The 15,492-nt window shown below is 46.3% G+C and overlaps 1 protein-coding gene across 1 annotated transcript in view; it reads left to right on the forward strand.

Moving 5' to 3' along the window:
* Positions 1-15,492, forward strand: part of CCDC60 (coiled-coil domain containing 60) — a 161,968-nt gene that overhangs the window by 118,247 nt on the left and 28,229 nt on the right. The window contains exon 5 of the mRNA XM_047698580.1: positions 5,577-5,684. Within this exon, the coding sequence (XP_047554536.1) occupies positions 5,577-5,684 (108 nt within the window). The remainder of the gene's footprint in view (positions 1-5,576; positions 5,685-15,492) is intronic.

Below are 15,492 nucleotides of genomic sequence, written 5' to 3' on the forward strand. Positions count from 1 at the left end.
CAAAACGCTTTCTTCTCAGGGATGTCTCCGCCCACTCACATTCCGGCTGGTAGGACAGTTTCAATAGAATGGGCTATTCAGCTGTCCTCCCCTGGAGTTCTGAACAAGGGGACTTCAGAAGCAGGCTCCGTGCACCCCCTTCGGTGTTTTCATCTATTATGGCCCACGCTTCAGAAAATAAATGCCTTCTCTTTTAATTTGGGAAAATCCAAAACACTGCGCTATGACCTGACATACAGTCGTTATGAGACAGTACTGATTTCTATCGCGCGGGTCTCCAGGGACTGACTTTCTTCCTCTCCCAACCCCAGCTTATTTTACTGCACATGAGATGAACAATTGTCAGGTCTGAGGCACTTTTTTTTTTTTCATTAAAACTTCTTCTTTTTTTTTTTTTTTTTTTTTTAGAACAGCCTTAGGTTCAGAGCAAAAGTGTGTCGGAGATACAGAGACTCTCCTTATAACCCCTGCCCTGTCCATGCTCAGCCTCCCCCGTTAAGCAACATCCCCCACTAGAGGGGTGTGGGTGTTACCACCAATGCATCTACACTGACAAGGTCATCAGCCGAAGTCCACAGTTTACATTGGGACTCACTCGGGGGTTGTGCGCTCTGTTGGTTTGGACAGGGGTGTGATAGCATGTATCTACCATCATAGTGCCATACAGAGTGTGCTCACGACCCTAAAAACCTGTGCCCCACCTGTTCATCCTCTTTCCCCCACGACCCTTAGCAACCACTGATCTTCCCACCGTCTCTGTAGTTTTGTCCTTTCAAGAATGTCGTACGGTTGGAATCACACACGATGTAGCCTTTTCGGGTTGGCTTCTCTCGCTTAGCCATAGGCATTTCCCCTCCGCGTCTTTTTCTGGCTTGAGAGCTCATTTCTTGTCAGCCCTTAATATTCTATTGTCTGGGTGTATGTACCACTGATTATTTATCACTCCAACTACTGAAGGACATCTTGGCTCTTTCCAAGTTTTGGCAGTTCTGAATAAAGCTGTTATATATAAATAACAGGTTTTCATGAGGCACTTCTTGTAAATGGAGACTAAAGTCCAGACCCATTGGACGAGACACTATTCTAGTGAAAAGGGAGGGCTCTCCCTGGTGATAAGAGACAACATCAATATCATAGATAAAGCACAGATTCAGAAACCAGACTGCCCGGGCTAAGATTCAAGCCCTGCCATTTGCTGGCTGTTTTGAATCTGAACAGGTTATACGGCTTCAGTTTCCTTATCTGCAAAATGGGGATGCCAATAATACTATCCTCACAGGGATGATCTTAGTCAACATACGTAGGGCACTTGACACTGAGTCTGCTGGCACAGTGTAAATGCTCTGTGGGACGTGTTTGCTATTATGTTGTTGTTGTTGTTGTTACTACTCTTCATTATTTCAGTGGTTCTGCAAATGAGAATTTTGCCCAAGTTATCAGCTCCAGAGAATGTCAGATTTGAACCAGTTCACTGCCACCACCTTCCATTCAGGAGCCAGCAATATACTGAGCCTACTCTGTGCCCAGCAGTAATCTGCAGTGGACAAGACTCTGCAGCTTGCAGAGCTAGAGAGACAAGTAAACAGATACTTACAGTAGAGCAGGGACTGGGAATGTAGGGGCAAAGAGATACGCTATAAAGATGGGATGCTTTAGGACACCAGAAGAGAGGGTAACCCAGACCTGGAGAAATCAAGGAAGGCTTCCTGGTTGGGGGGGGGCATCTGAGCTGAGAGGCAGAGAAGGAAGAGGAAAAGAAATATATATCAGGGCAGAGAACAGTCCCAACCACCTCTTCTCACCCTCAATCTAACAATTCCTGCCATTTTATAGGTGAGGAAAGTGAGGCTCGTGAAGTGAAGTAATTTCACCGAGAGCACAAAGCTAGTAGGTGGCAAAGCTAGGATTTTAACTCAGGAGGTGCTAAGTGAGAGTGTGGTGAGCCTGAGCAACTGAGCAGAACTTCCCTAGGTTGCAGATGACAGAAGAGGGGCCGTGCGGAGACTCAAGGCACGTGAGATGGATTGGAGTCTCACAGGGGACTGTGTGTTAGTTTCCCAGGGCTGCCCTAACAGGCTGCCCTAACGAAATGCTTCAATGGCAGAAATTCATTTTCTCATCGTTCTAGAGGCTGGAAGTCCAGGGGTTGTCAGCAGGGTTGGTTTCTTCTGAGGCTTCCTTCTCCCTGTGTCCTCAAATGGTCTTTCCTTCCAGCACGTGCATCACAGGTGTCTATGTGTCCTAATTTCCTCTTCTCATAGGAACACCAGTCAGACTAGATTAGGGTGCACCCTAGTTAGGGCCTCATTTTTAAAAAATTTTTAAAATTAATATATAATGTATTATTAGCCCCAGGGGACACGTCTGTGAATCACCAGGTTTACACACTTCACAGCACTCACCATAGCACACACCCTCCCCAATGTCCATAAGCCCACCACCCTCTCTCTACCCTCCTACCCCCAGCAACCCTCAGTTTGTTTTGTGAGATTAAGAGTCTCTTATGGTTTGTCTCCCTCCTGATCCCATCTTGCTTCATTTGTTCTTTTCCTACCCCCCAAGCCCCTCACGTTGCATCTCTACTTCCTCATATCAGGGAGATCATATGATAGTTGTCTTTCTCCAATTGACTTATTTTGCTCAGCATAATACCCATAATACCCATAGTTCCATCCATGTCGTTGCAAATGGCAAGATTTCATTTCTTTCTTTTTTTTAAAGATTTTATTTATTTATTTGACAGAGCGAGATCACAAGTAGGCAGAGAGGCAAGCAGAGAGAGAGGAGGAAGCAGGCTCCCCGCCAAGCAGAGAGCCCGATGCGGGACTCGATCCCAGGACCCTGAGATCATGACCTGAGCCGAAGACAGAGGCTTAACCCACTGAGCCACTCAGGCGCCCCAAGATTTCATTTCTTTTGATGGCTGCATAGTATTCCATTGTGTATATATATACCACATCTTCTTTATCCATTTATCTGTTGATGGACATCTAGGTTCTTTCCATAGTTTGGCTATTGTGGACATTACTGCTATAAACATTTGGGTGCACGTGCCCCTTTGGATCACTATGTTTATATCTTTAGGGTAAACACCCAGTAGTGCAATTGCTGGGTCATAGGATAGCTCTATTTTCAACTTTTTGAGGAACCTCCATGCTGTTTTCCAGAGTGGTTGCACCAGCTTGCATTCCCACCCACAGTGAGGAGGGTTCCCCTTTCTCCACATCCTCGCCAGCATCTGTCGTTTCATGACTTGTTCATTTTAGCCATTCTGACTGGTGTGAGGTGGTATCTCACTGTGGTTTTGATTTGTATTTCCCCGATGCTGAGTGATGTGGAGCACTTTTTCATGTGTCTGTTGGCCATCTGGATGTCTTCTTTGCAGAATGTCTGTTCATGTCCTCTGCCCATTTCTTGATTGGATTATTTGTTCTTTGAGTGTTGAGTTTGATAAGTTCTTTATAGATTTTGGGTACTAGTTTAGGGCCTTATTTTAATAGAATCACCACATCAAAATCTCCATCTCCAAATATGGGCTCATTCTGAGGTCTCAGGGTGGGAGAGGTTAGGACTTCCACATACAAATTTTGAGGGGGACACAATTTAGCCCAAAACAGATAGTGTAGAGAGTTTGAAGATTTTAAGCAAGGGAAGGGAAGAGTTGGGTTTATGCCTGTGCTTGTCACCTGCAGAAATGAATCTGATGCTCACAGGCGCACATCCTCACACCCACCATGACCAAGCAGACCCCACCTCACCAATTAACACCCTTTGCTTATCCTTTCCTCCCAGCCTCCACCCCACACAACCCAAAGCCCAGGCTGTCAGGGGCTCTATATGGTAAACAGAAGAGGGGACATGTCCCAGGGACTTTTGCAATGTCCTCGGTTATGGTGAGGGTAACATGGGGTGCCAGGCACATGGCAGAGCTAGCTGCTGCTCTGGACGAAACGCTGGACATGGCCCAGTGCTCAGAGCTGTGAAATGCACCTGTAAGGACCCAGGTGGTGCTAAGGGGGAAGACAGACCAGAACTGGAAGGGGGAGAGGCTTGCAGTACCTTTAAATTAGAAATGAGGGAATAGTAAGTGTTCATAAACAATGTATGGAAAGAAAGGAGGAAGGAAGGGCTCCAGAGCAGAAGAAAGAGAGCTGACAACCCTGGCTTTCCTAAGACCCCATGGTTTTCCTAAGACCCCCAAGGGATGCCTCTCAGGGGATTCACCGGGACAGCCCTGGGTCAGCTCCACACTTGGCCCCCACCTTCTGGAGTGGCCTTCCTGGAAGCAGAGAGGGTGGATCCCTTCCTGCCCCTCTGCCCATCAGGCCCAGCAGGAACCCTGGGGATTATTGATCAAGATCAACTTCAGAGAAGAGCAATTACACAGGTTCATAATGGAGGCATCTCACCCATTAGTGTAAGAGGAGAGATCATGCAGGGTGGGGGTGACCTTGTTTCCAGGAAAAGTGCAGGCAGCAGGCTAACCCTCTCCTGAGCCCATGCCCCAGGTGACCACTGCATCAGCTTCGTCAGCACCATGGACAGAGCTGGGACCCAGGAACGCACAGACTCTGAGGTGAAACAGATAGGGCTTCAGATCCCCACCAGCCCTAGCAATGTGACCTTGAGCAAGTTCCCTTACCTAAGCCCCTCGCTTGCAAAGAGGGCACAGTAACAGTACCCTTCCTATGGGGCTGTTGGGAGCACTGAATGAGATATTCAGATCCCGCCTCTGTCACCCACAAGCTGTGTGACTTACTACAAAGGGACGGTATCTCTCCGAGCCTTAGTTTCCTCTTCTTTAAAATGTGGACAACGATTCATACCCCTGCAGGTTGTTGGGAGAATTAAATAAAGTGTGTAAGGTGCCCTACTCAATGCCTGGCTCCCTGTAATACATGATGCCACCCCAAATCAGAAAATACAGGTGAGATATGCTTATATACAGTGTTTCAGCTACTTTCCAAATAATACGTTCATTGTGGTTTTCTTCAACATCCAGCTACATTTTCAGGCAAAGGACCTATAAATTTAAAACAACGGGTCCATCTGTTGATTGGGGGGAGGAGGAAGATTATAATAAATCCAGTTTTCTTGCGTGTCCAGCCCTCTTTGACACTCTTAGTGTATTTGTTGTACTTTTATCAGATGAACAGGCAGATACCTATAGGATATAAATGTCCCTCAACCTACTCACTTTGCCTGAAACAAGACCTCTAGCTGGGGGCCCCTCAATTGTTTCTCCTGTCCCACACAGAAATCTCCCCACCCCATGACCAGCACACGGTCGTCTCCCATCAAATCATGGTTCTGCCACCTGCCAAGTCAGCAAACTGCCACACGTTCCTTCACCCCACTGAGCCTCACATACCTCATCTATAACATGGGCCCACGAATGCCTCATGGGCACACTGCAAAGGCTCGATGAGATGAGGAACGGGAAACACCACGCCTGGAACATAGCAACAGCTCTCTAACTGGAAAGCCAGCACAACTGTCTCTGTGCCTATTATTGTGAAGGACGTAGTTCCAACAGGATCCCGCTGTGCTCCCCCCTCCCACCTCTGTCTTTGCAGGGAGCCCCTCTTCCGCCAGCTCTGTGCCCTCCACTGGCTTCTGGAGGCCCTGACTATCGACCACACCCACCACACCATGAAGCCCGTGATCACCTGCTGGAATCCAAAGTAGGTCTCAGCCCTTGAACCTGCCATACTAGCAGCAAACTATGTCATGGGGGCGGGCCTCTTATCTGTTCTTCCCCTCCTTTTGCTGTTTTTGGTGAGGGGGGGGCTACGCATCCCTGATGTGCTCTGTGGGATCCAGACAGGGGTGAGTTCAGAGACAAGGCATACAGGTCATATGGGCTCATGAGAGCCAATGGTGTGCATCTCCTCTCAGGGGAGGGTTCATGCAAAAGCCCTGAGGCCACTGTTGCAGGAGCTGCATTGCCCCCACATGGGCAGACGAGGAACAGGCAGGCCTCTCTTCTTTATGGAGAGTCATGAGGCCTCCAAGAATGGTGCTAAATGGTAAGAGACCTTAACCTGAGGAATAAGATTTGCTCTGTGAAAATCCCATGCTGAGTGATGAAAAATAGTTCCCTTCCCCCATAAGTGGGAACTCCCTCAACTCCCACCCCAATAAACTGACAATGGCCTCTTTCTCACCACCCTGCCCACCCCCCAGCTGAATTCAACCTTCCTTCTCTTCCCAAATCTTAATTAATTCCCATCCTCCTAAGGGTGTTTTCCACCCACCTCTCAAACCCCTACCCTACCCCCTGCTCTAATTCACCCCTTGCACCAGAGCCCAGATAAACTAACATCAAATGCAACCAGAACTATAAATCATGCATCTATTGATAGACTAGTAACTCCAACTGATTCCATGTTTGGGGTTGAGATGAACTGAAAACTGTAGTTTCCCTTGGTGCTCTGGTTTATAACCTTTATTATTTTTTTTAATTTTTATTTATTTATTTATTTATTTATTTTTAAAGATTTTATTTATTTATTTGACAGGCAGAGATCACAAGTAGGCAGAGAGGCAGGCAGAGAGGCAGGCAGAGAGAGAGGAGGAAGCAGGCTCCCTGCTGAGCAGAAAGCCCGATGCGATGTGGGGCTCGATCCCAGGACCCTGGGATCATGACCTGAGCCGAAGGCAGAGGTTTTAACCCGCTGAACCACCCAGGCACCCCTATTATTTTTTTTAAAGCACCAGAAATCTTTTTTTTTTTTTTAACGGAAACCCCAATACTCTAAAACAAATTTGTTAAAATGTAACTGTAAAAGCAGGAAGTTGGGAGGCCTGGCGGACTGGGGCCCCTCCAACTCTCTCCCATCCCCACCAAGACACCCCAGTTATTTCCAAAATATCTATGTGGCTCAAAGAATTTGTTTGAAAATGACAGGCTTAAGACATTTCCCATACATTACTCATTCTTCTTAGAAAAAGCCCCCTTTAAAGGTCTGAGGTATGAACTTCCTCCTTGTAGACCTAATGCCTTCCCCTTATGAATCTATGTAAGTATACCCCCCTTTTTTTCTTAACAGAATTGGCATCATACCCTGAATATTGAACATTTTTCTACTTTTCCCCCTTTAAAATATCTTTGGAGGCACTTGGGTAGTTTGGTCAGTTAAGCATCTGACTCTTGAATTTGGCTCAGGTCATGATTTCAGGGTTATGAGACTGAGCCCCACATAGGGCTCCACACACAATGTGGAGTCTGCTTAAGATTCTCTCCCTCCCTTTGCCCCTCCTCCCATTCACTTGCTCACTCTCTCTCTAAAATAAATAAATAAATCTTTAAAAATAAAATAAAATATCTCATGGACATCTTTCCATAATGGCACATACAAAGATCCTACATTCTTTTTTTTTTTTTTAAAGATTTCATTTATTTATTTGACAGAGAGAAATCACAAGTAGGCAAAGAGGCAGGCAGAGAGAGAGGAGGAAGCAGGCTCCCTGCTGAGCAGAAAGCCTGATGTGGGGCTTGAACCCAGGACCTGGGATCATGACCTGAGCCGAAGGCAGCGGCTTAACCCACTGAGCCACCCAGGCGCCCCGATCCTACATTCTTTTGACAGTTTCCATCATCCTTTAACAGAATGCCATCCCTCATAAAGAAATAGTTATCCACGGTCTATGGCAGGGGCAGACCATAATTTAGATAATCATTTCTCTATAGGGGGACTCTAAGGTCTTTCCCAAGTGTTGGCCATTTCAAGTAGTACTGCATGGAACACCCTCGTACATATATATATTTTTTTAATTTTTTAAATTTTATTTTTTTATAAACATGTAATATATTTTTATCCCCAGGGGTACAGGTCTGTGAATCGCCAGGTTTACACACTTCACAGCACTCACCATAGCACATACCCTCCCCAATGTCCATAACCCCACCCCCCCTCTCCCAACCCCCCTTCCCCCATCAACCCTCAGTTTGTTTTGTGAGATTAAGAGTCACTTATGGTTTGTCTCCCTCCCGATCCCATCTTGTTTCATTTACTCTTCTCCTACCCCCTTAACCCCCCATGTTGCATCTCCTCTCCCTCATATCAGGGAGATCCTATGATAGTTGTCTTTCTCCGATTGACTTATTTCGCTAAGCATGATACCCTCTAGTTCCATCCACGTCGTCGCCAATGGCAAGATTTCATTTCTTTTGATGGCTGTATAGTATTCCATTGTGTATATATACCACATCTTCTTTATCCATTCGTCTGTTGATGGACATCTAGGTTCTTTCCATAGTTGGCTATTGTAGACATTGCTGCTATAAACATTTGGGTACACGTGCCCCTTCGGATCACTACGTTTGTATCTTTAGGGTAAATACCCAGCAGTGCAATTGCTGGGTCATAGGGTAGTTCTATTTTCAACATTTTGAGGAACCTCCATGCTGTTTTCCAGAGTGGTTGCACCAGCTTGCATTCCCACCAACAGTGTAGGAGGGTTCCCCTTTCTCCGCATCCTCGCCAGCATCTGTCATTTGAACATCGCCAAAGGCAAGGGAAGCAAGGGCAAAAATGAACTATTGGGATCACACCAGTCGTACATATATTTGTACCCAGTTGAAAATACCTCTGTTGGCCAGATTCTGAGAAATGGGATTTCTGGGTCAAGGCAACATCTAATTTTTTTTTTCACAGTTGATGGCTTAGATTCTAAGAAAAGAGTCCCTCAGCCAGCAGACTTCTAATAGCATTTCATCTCCCCGAGCTACCAGCAGCAACACTTTGGCCTCCCAACATTTGGGCATCCATTCTCCCAAACTGAGGCAAGAATATAATGCAGGATTTGGATTGAGAAGATAAAAAAAGACGCATCTTTCTTTATTTCTTTTGCTTGGTTTTAGAAATGTCCCCAGCACGTGACCAAAAACTCACCTGCGGTTAAAAAAAAAAGACACGGTGGTCACACTGGGAGTCATGGAGGCTCTCCCTGTGACTTGCCAGGGCAGAATTCCATCAGGGATCCACGGAGATCCATCAGAGCAGAACAGGAACCAGAACCTCCACCTGATAGAAAAATGCATCCAGAAAGATTCCCATGGGAAGTCAGAGTATTTGCTGGGGCTTGCTTTTTCCTAGTGAACCATTTGCTCCTGATGATGGTTTTAGTTTGATGGCATGCTGGTACATGTTTAATAAATGTTTAATAAACAGAACAGTTCTCCAAGAAGGAAAACCCATGATGTGTAACAATGTCAATTTCCACGATGGACATCATCCAGGCATGGCTGACTTCAGGCTTACTGACATGACCCTGGGGCTGGGGACAGGGTCACATGTTCAGTTCTTGTGAGCCAGCAGAAGCCAACTCCAGCACACCATTTTGGGGGATCAATTTATTTTATTTTTTTTAAAGATTTTATTTATTTATTTATTTGTCAGAGAGAGGGAGAGAGAGAGAGCACAAGCAGGCAGAGCTGTAGGCAGAGGCAGAGAGAGAAGCAGGCTCCCTGATGAGCAAGGAGCCAGACGCAGGACACCATCCCAGGACCCTGGGATCATGACCTGAGCCAAAGGCAGCGGCTTAACCGACTGAGCCACCCAGGCATCCCTGATTTTTTTTTTTTTAATAGATAAATCTGAGGGTGGGGGTTGGGCAAGGGCTTAGGTTTCCTAGAAAGTGCCAGAAAATGTCTTTTTAGTTAGCAAGAAAAGAGAAGGTTGTCTTGTATTTAATGTCCAATTCCTGTTTATGTTGTTTCATCCTGATATCTTAACTCAAATGTCTCTAAATCTTCAAATGCATTTTTTAAAGCCCAGATGAATTGAGAGGGAGTAAGAGCAAGGGCTTGAGCATCAGATGGACCTGGATGAGTCCAGGCTCTGCTGCTTGGTAGATATGTGACCTTGGTCACTTAACATCTCTGGACCTCTATTTCTTCATCCATCATATGGGCTCCTGCCTCAGAAGAGTTATTGTGAGCATCAAGAAAATAAAGAACACGGAGCATTTAGCCCAGTGACTGGGAGCACTGTGAGGGCTCACTGAACAAAAGCTATTCAAGATTAAAATCCCCATTTCCAAGAGCAGTTGGCTCTTTGATTATCAAAGCCATTGAGACTTCAGGCAAGGAAAGAATCTTCTGAGTAGAGTTTTAGCAACAGATGAGATCCCCAGTCACAGGGAGAATGAACAAACATAGAGACAGGAAGAAAGCTAAGCAAGGTCAACCAAAATCTGGTTGCAAAAACAAACAATCCAGGGAATGATGCCAACAGAGTAATACCAAACTTCCAGTCCTCCTGACTGTGCTGTTCTGAGTTTCCTCCCTCAAGCAGCCAGCATCTCCTGCTATCTGAGCATCTGAAACACAAACCCTGAGCCCCGACACCTACCATGCACTTTCCAAAAGGAAACATCCATCATCAGGGACCTGTAGATCCCAGAGGATTCTCTTCTATTAGGCATGATGATGGCTATGGATCCAACCCCACCCCCTTATGGATTTTATAGCAAGGAAGTGGTGTGGTTCAATATCTCAACACGGGCTTCCTCAGGCAGCAAAATTTTTACTAACTGGCGGCTAGCATGCCGCAAGCAGAAGATGACCTTTGTTAATTACAGGAAGATCCCATATTTGGCTAGAACTGGTGGATGGTTGGATGAATGGACAGATGACAGATTAGGATGTCATTATGAGTTTCATCTGAGGCTGTGCCTTATCGGGAGGGGGAGGGGGAGGCCTTCCCAAATTCATCATGTGGCAATTCAAACAGGTTATCATTTCCCAGCATCCTCATTAATCCCATGGCTAGCAGGGAGAGTTTATTTCAATTGACAAGATGATCGGGTCCACAAGAGAGCAGAAACTGGGCTTTCAATACCAAGTGTGCTAATTACCCTTCTCTGAGAGATGCAAGGCTCTATTTCACAAAGTAAGACTTATTTTATATATAAAGTTACCCAAGTCTTTATCTAAACCTTTGGGACCACCTGAATTTCAGAATTGCTTTTTTTTTTTCTTTTTTGGCATTTTAGAAAGGCAATATGGGGCATACACCATAGAAAACATCACACCCACAGGGGGAACTGAAGCAGCAGACTATCATCCAACACAGTATTTCCGCAGGGGGAAAAAATGAATATTTACACTAAGTGTATGATAAAATAAATAAAGGTCATTGGTAGCCTCCCATCAGTTCAGGTCATGTTTTGCTGCCAAATCAGTTATTAAACTTGTCCTGGTTTTAAATACCTTTTGGATTTTGGAATTGGATTAGGGCTTATGAACTTATATCGGTATCGGGTATTTTTTGTTTTGTTTTTTTTTTGTTGTTGTTGTTGTTGTTTTTTAGAGACTGACTTTCCAAAGAATGACTAGAAATGAGTGACCAGAGAAGCAGAGGAGATGAGGTGTAAGCGAGCACCTCTCCTTCCCAGTTCCGCTCCACCCCAGCCCCTGACGCCATCTTCCCTAGTTCCCATGGGAAAGAACCTGGCTGGACCCCTGGCCAGGCAGGAGAGTAAAGAGCCCCCTGATTCGCTTTCTGGGCAAGGCACAGCATACAGCATGGAGTGAAGGTGTGAGGGGCTGTCCCCTGGGTAGCAAAATCATCTATGTCCCACTCCTAGGGCTGTCCTAGAGAGATACCATCGCAGCCACTCTTAACTAGGGAGTCCAGGTGGGTATGATCTTGACTTTTATTAAGGGAGTCCAGACACTCAAGGGCCAGGGTACCCAGGCACAAAGAACCTGCTGTTCCTTTAGAAAAACGTGGATGGCTAAAAGGCAGCCACACTCTGACATTCCAAATAGGACACAGGCACCTAAATCTAACAATTGTGCCCTGATGGAAATGGCTGGCTCTGAGTGCCCCCCACGTCAAGCACTGCTCTGAGTACATCCCTCCAGTTGGCCTCATTCCGACAGAAGAGGAACCCGAGGCACAGGAAACTTAAGTAACGTGCTCAAAATCACATGGCCCGTAAAAGCTAAGGACTGGAATTCAGGTAAGCCCAGCTGCAGAGCACATGTGCTTAATCACTAAGAGACGGTTTCCTCTGTGCCCAGCGAAAGCCCGAAAGTCTTCCAATTCATTTAGGGCACAATGTGGTGTCCAAAAACGAAAAGAATAACTCATCACAAAGTAGGATTTGCCAGGTGACCCCAGGATATAAAAGGGACTGCCCCTTGCCAAGATAATATGATATGTGCATATACAGTTTTCTTTTAAACAACAAAAAAGGCCACTCCATACTTATGGCTTTGGTAGTCAAGTTAATATATGGGAACCAAATCTCCATATCAAAACCTCTTTCGAGGACTGTGGAGTTAATCACCATATTAACCAATTCCTGTAAGAACTTCTAATTTGCCAGACTGTCAATCTCATGGTGGGGTGGTGGGGGGGAACGCAGTACCATTCCCAGCAACACGCAAAACAGCAATTATTATATTGAAGTTGGTTTGTTTTTTTTCCTCTGTCCCACGCACCCCTCCCACCCCAGAAACGCTCATTTCCCTCAAACCTGTTTTCAGGCACTACTGGGGATAGAGCAGAGAAGGGAGCAGACATCCCTATTCTCTGGAGCATCTGTTCTAGGCGACATGGGGAGAGCAGCAGGTAATAAACATGCAGTAATCAAGGTGCTTTGAGGTAGCATCAAGCGTCATGAAGAAATTGATGAGGTGATAGGACAGTGGCAGGTGGGGGGTGACTTTTAAATTGGGTCATCTGGGAAAGACTCACTCAGGAGGTAACATTTGAGTGAAATCTCTGATTCCGCCTGCTCTCCTCTCTGCACTGACTTAATTGCATCGTGCCTCCACTGCTTTACTCAAGAGGACATCTCTGCGGGAGTAGGGGACCGTGGCAGGATGATCGGAGCACCTGCCACAAGGGAGGCGACCCGCTTGGGAGGTCCCGGGAGCTTTGTTCTCTGTCCCCTCCCTGGTGCGCCATCAGCAGCTGGCTCTGTCCTTCCAGCTCGGTCGTGGACACACGGGTGCCTTCTAAACCAGCCAACAGACTTTCCGCTCTGAGAAGCAGGTGTTTTACCCCAAATGACAGTTCGCAAAGAGAGGGAAGGAATTATTGGAGAAAACGACTCTGATTGCTACTGCGGGGAGACATTTCAAGTGACTCGCCGGGAACAAAATGTGCTTGGCGGGTACAGTTAAATGAGATGCGACGGTACTCTACGCTTTCATCCCTTGATTTCTGGCAACTAGGATCCCCTCCCCTGAAAGCTTCAGCAGGGGGGAAATTATGGTCTGAAAATCATAGCCACTTCTCCCCCACGGATCTGTCCTACTGCCTTGTTCCCCACCATCAGCCCCTCCCCAAGCCACGCTAAGCTGTCTGTCCGAAAAGCACGTGGTTCATAGTTTAACTGTGTTCAGTTCTCTATATGAGACACCCCCCACAAACCCTTAACAAGCCCTGCCCCATCCTCAGCATAGCTAATATTATTCCCTCCATTTTACAGATGAGAGCACTGCGGCTTTGAGAGGCTACGTAGCTTACACAAACACACACCTCGGAAGCAGCAGGGCAGGCACAGGACTCGAACACCCAGTCCACCTGATTCTCAAACCTGCTGTTAACCACCAACATAGGCTACTTCTCTTGGTTCTCTCGCTCAAAGAGACTTGCCTAAGGTCACACAAACAGTGCATCAGGGACACCAATTAGATAAACTAAGTTAAGCTGCCATAATGAACAACCCAAAAATCTCAGCGGCTTAGTGCAACCCAAGTTCATTTCCTGCTCACCCCACTTATCATCGACACGGGGCTGTGCTCATTTTGATCACTTGAGGACCCAGGCTGATAGGAGTTCTTGTCTCAACACAAGCTTCCACCATCAACAACACAGAGAAAGGAAACTGCCTTGAGGACTAGCCCTTAAAGCACCCACTCTTGATGCCATGTCACTTTCACTCATGCATTTTTAAATAAAGCAAGTCACAGGGCTGTCCCTGATGCCAAGGAGCCCAAAAGACCCAGGACTACTTGGTAAACAGCACTAATGACTATGCCACCAAGCCCTGGGGAGGAGCGTCCCTTTGCCGTATCCATCTTGGACAAAGTGTGCACTCGGCCCCCTGTGGACAAAGAAACTCAAGTAGTTTCTTTCTTTTCCTGCCCCTATCTGAGCTTCCTTTTTGGTTTATTTGCTCCTGAGAATGAAACATCAGAGAGACCGATTCTGTCTAACCAGGCCCTTTCTTTATCAGTGGCTTTGCATGAGCAAGGGTGCAGGGCGATTTTAAGATCTCAGGGAGACTTGCTGTATTTTTAGCTCATTTACCTGCTGCCTCAAGTCGCAATGGATTTCGGGTCATCTAGGACATGTTAACAGAAAACCTCCATCTTCCCGATTGGGCTTGAATATTTAAGATTTTGAAAGCTTGGCTGGGACCCGATTTAATTTTAAAAGGGGAAGGGGGTTGCTTTTGAACTTCAAGAAGGAGGCTGGAGGCGCAGCAGGAGCTGCGTGAGCAAAGGGAAGAAGCTGAAAAGCCCTGTGGTCTTGAAAGAAATGCTCCAAAGCTGAACCACGAAAGCTTCTAGTCGGTGAGCCTTAAATCAGACTTCAAAAGCGCCACTAGTTTAAATATTGTTTATAGGACTGGTGTATTGCTAGTCCTTCCTCTGGCTGGATTTTAAATATTCCCTAATTTGATTACTCGGGGGAGAAGCAGGCAGAACCAACGTTAAATGAGCTTCACTGTTAATTATTCAGAGGGCTTTTTATTGCGTAATCAAACATAAAGTCTTACAAAAAGCTTGGAGGCACATTCTCACCCCGCCCTCCCCAGCCCGACTTCCCCATTTGCCTGTGTGCGATGCTCGCGTTGTGGCCGTGGGCTGCTATATGCTCGGCGAAGTCCTGCCATCCACGAGAGCATGACCCCCTCCACGTCTGGGCTGGCAAAAGCCTCTGACTTTGCTACCTAGAGCCCCGGGCCACAAGAAGCCAGCCTGAGGCAAGTTTTAGCTCCCGTATCGTTTACCTCCTATATCTGAGCATCTCCCCAGCACTCAGCAGCCCCGTCAACTCGTCCCTTCATGAGTCTGTTCTGGCCATTGCATTCCCTCATGTCCCTGCTCTGTGCTAAGTGACAGCCAACTAAATGATCTGAAGGATCCCAGCCATCCAAAATCCTTTCACAAGAGAAAAAGGAGATAAAGAAAGGGATGGATGGAGGGATGGATGCATCAGTCAATCTATCAGTAGGTAGGTATAGGGATTTGAAAGCGCACATGCTGAGTCTCCCCACTTGCTTATCAACTGCCCTATAGCCCCAAGTGCAAAATCCTAAAGGCTCTGAACACTCAATTTTTCCATAACCCATTTGACAGTAAAACTTGACGTGAACCAAACTAGATTTGGTGGCAAAATTCGACCTGAAGCTGTTTACATTCTTTATCCCACCTAGTGTAAATATTCATATGTATATATCACTGTGTTTGGTTCCAGGATGCTGTCCCTGACCCCACTGGAAGGATTATGTTAACATATG

The sequence above is a fragment of the Lutra lutra genome, chromosome 12, assembly GCF_902655055.1.
Source record: "Lutra lutra chromosome 12, mLutLut1.2, whole genome shotgun sequence".
In the NCBI taxonomy this organism is placed as follows: domain Eukaryota; kingdom Metazoa; phylum Chordata; class Mammalia; order Carnivora; family Mustelidae; genus Lutra; species Lutra lutra.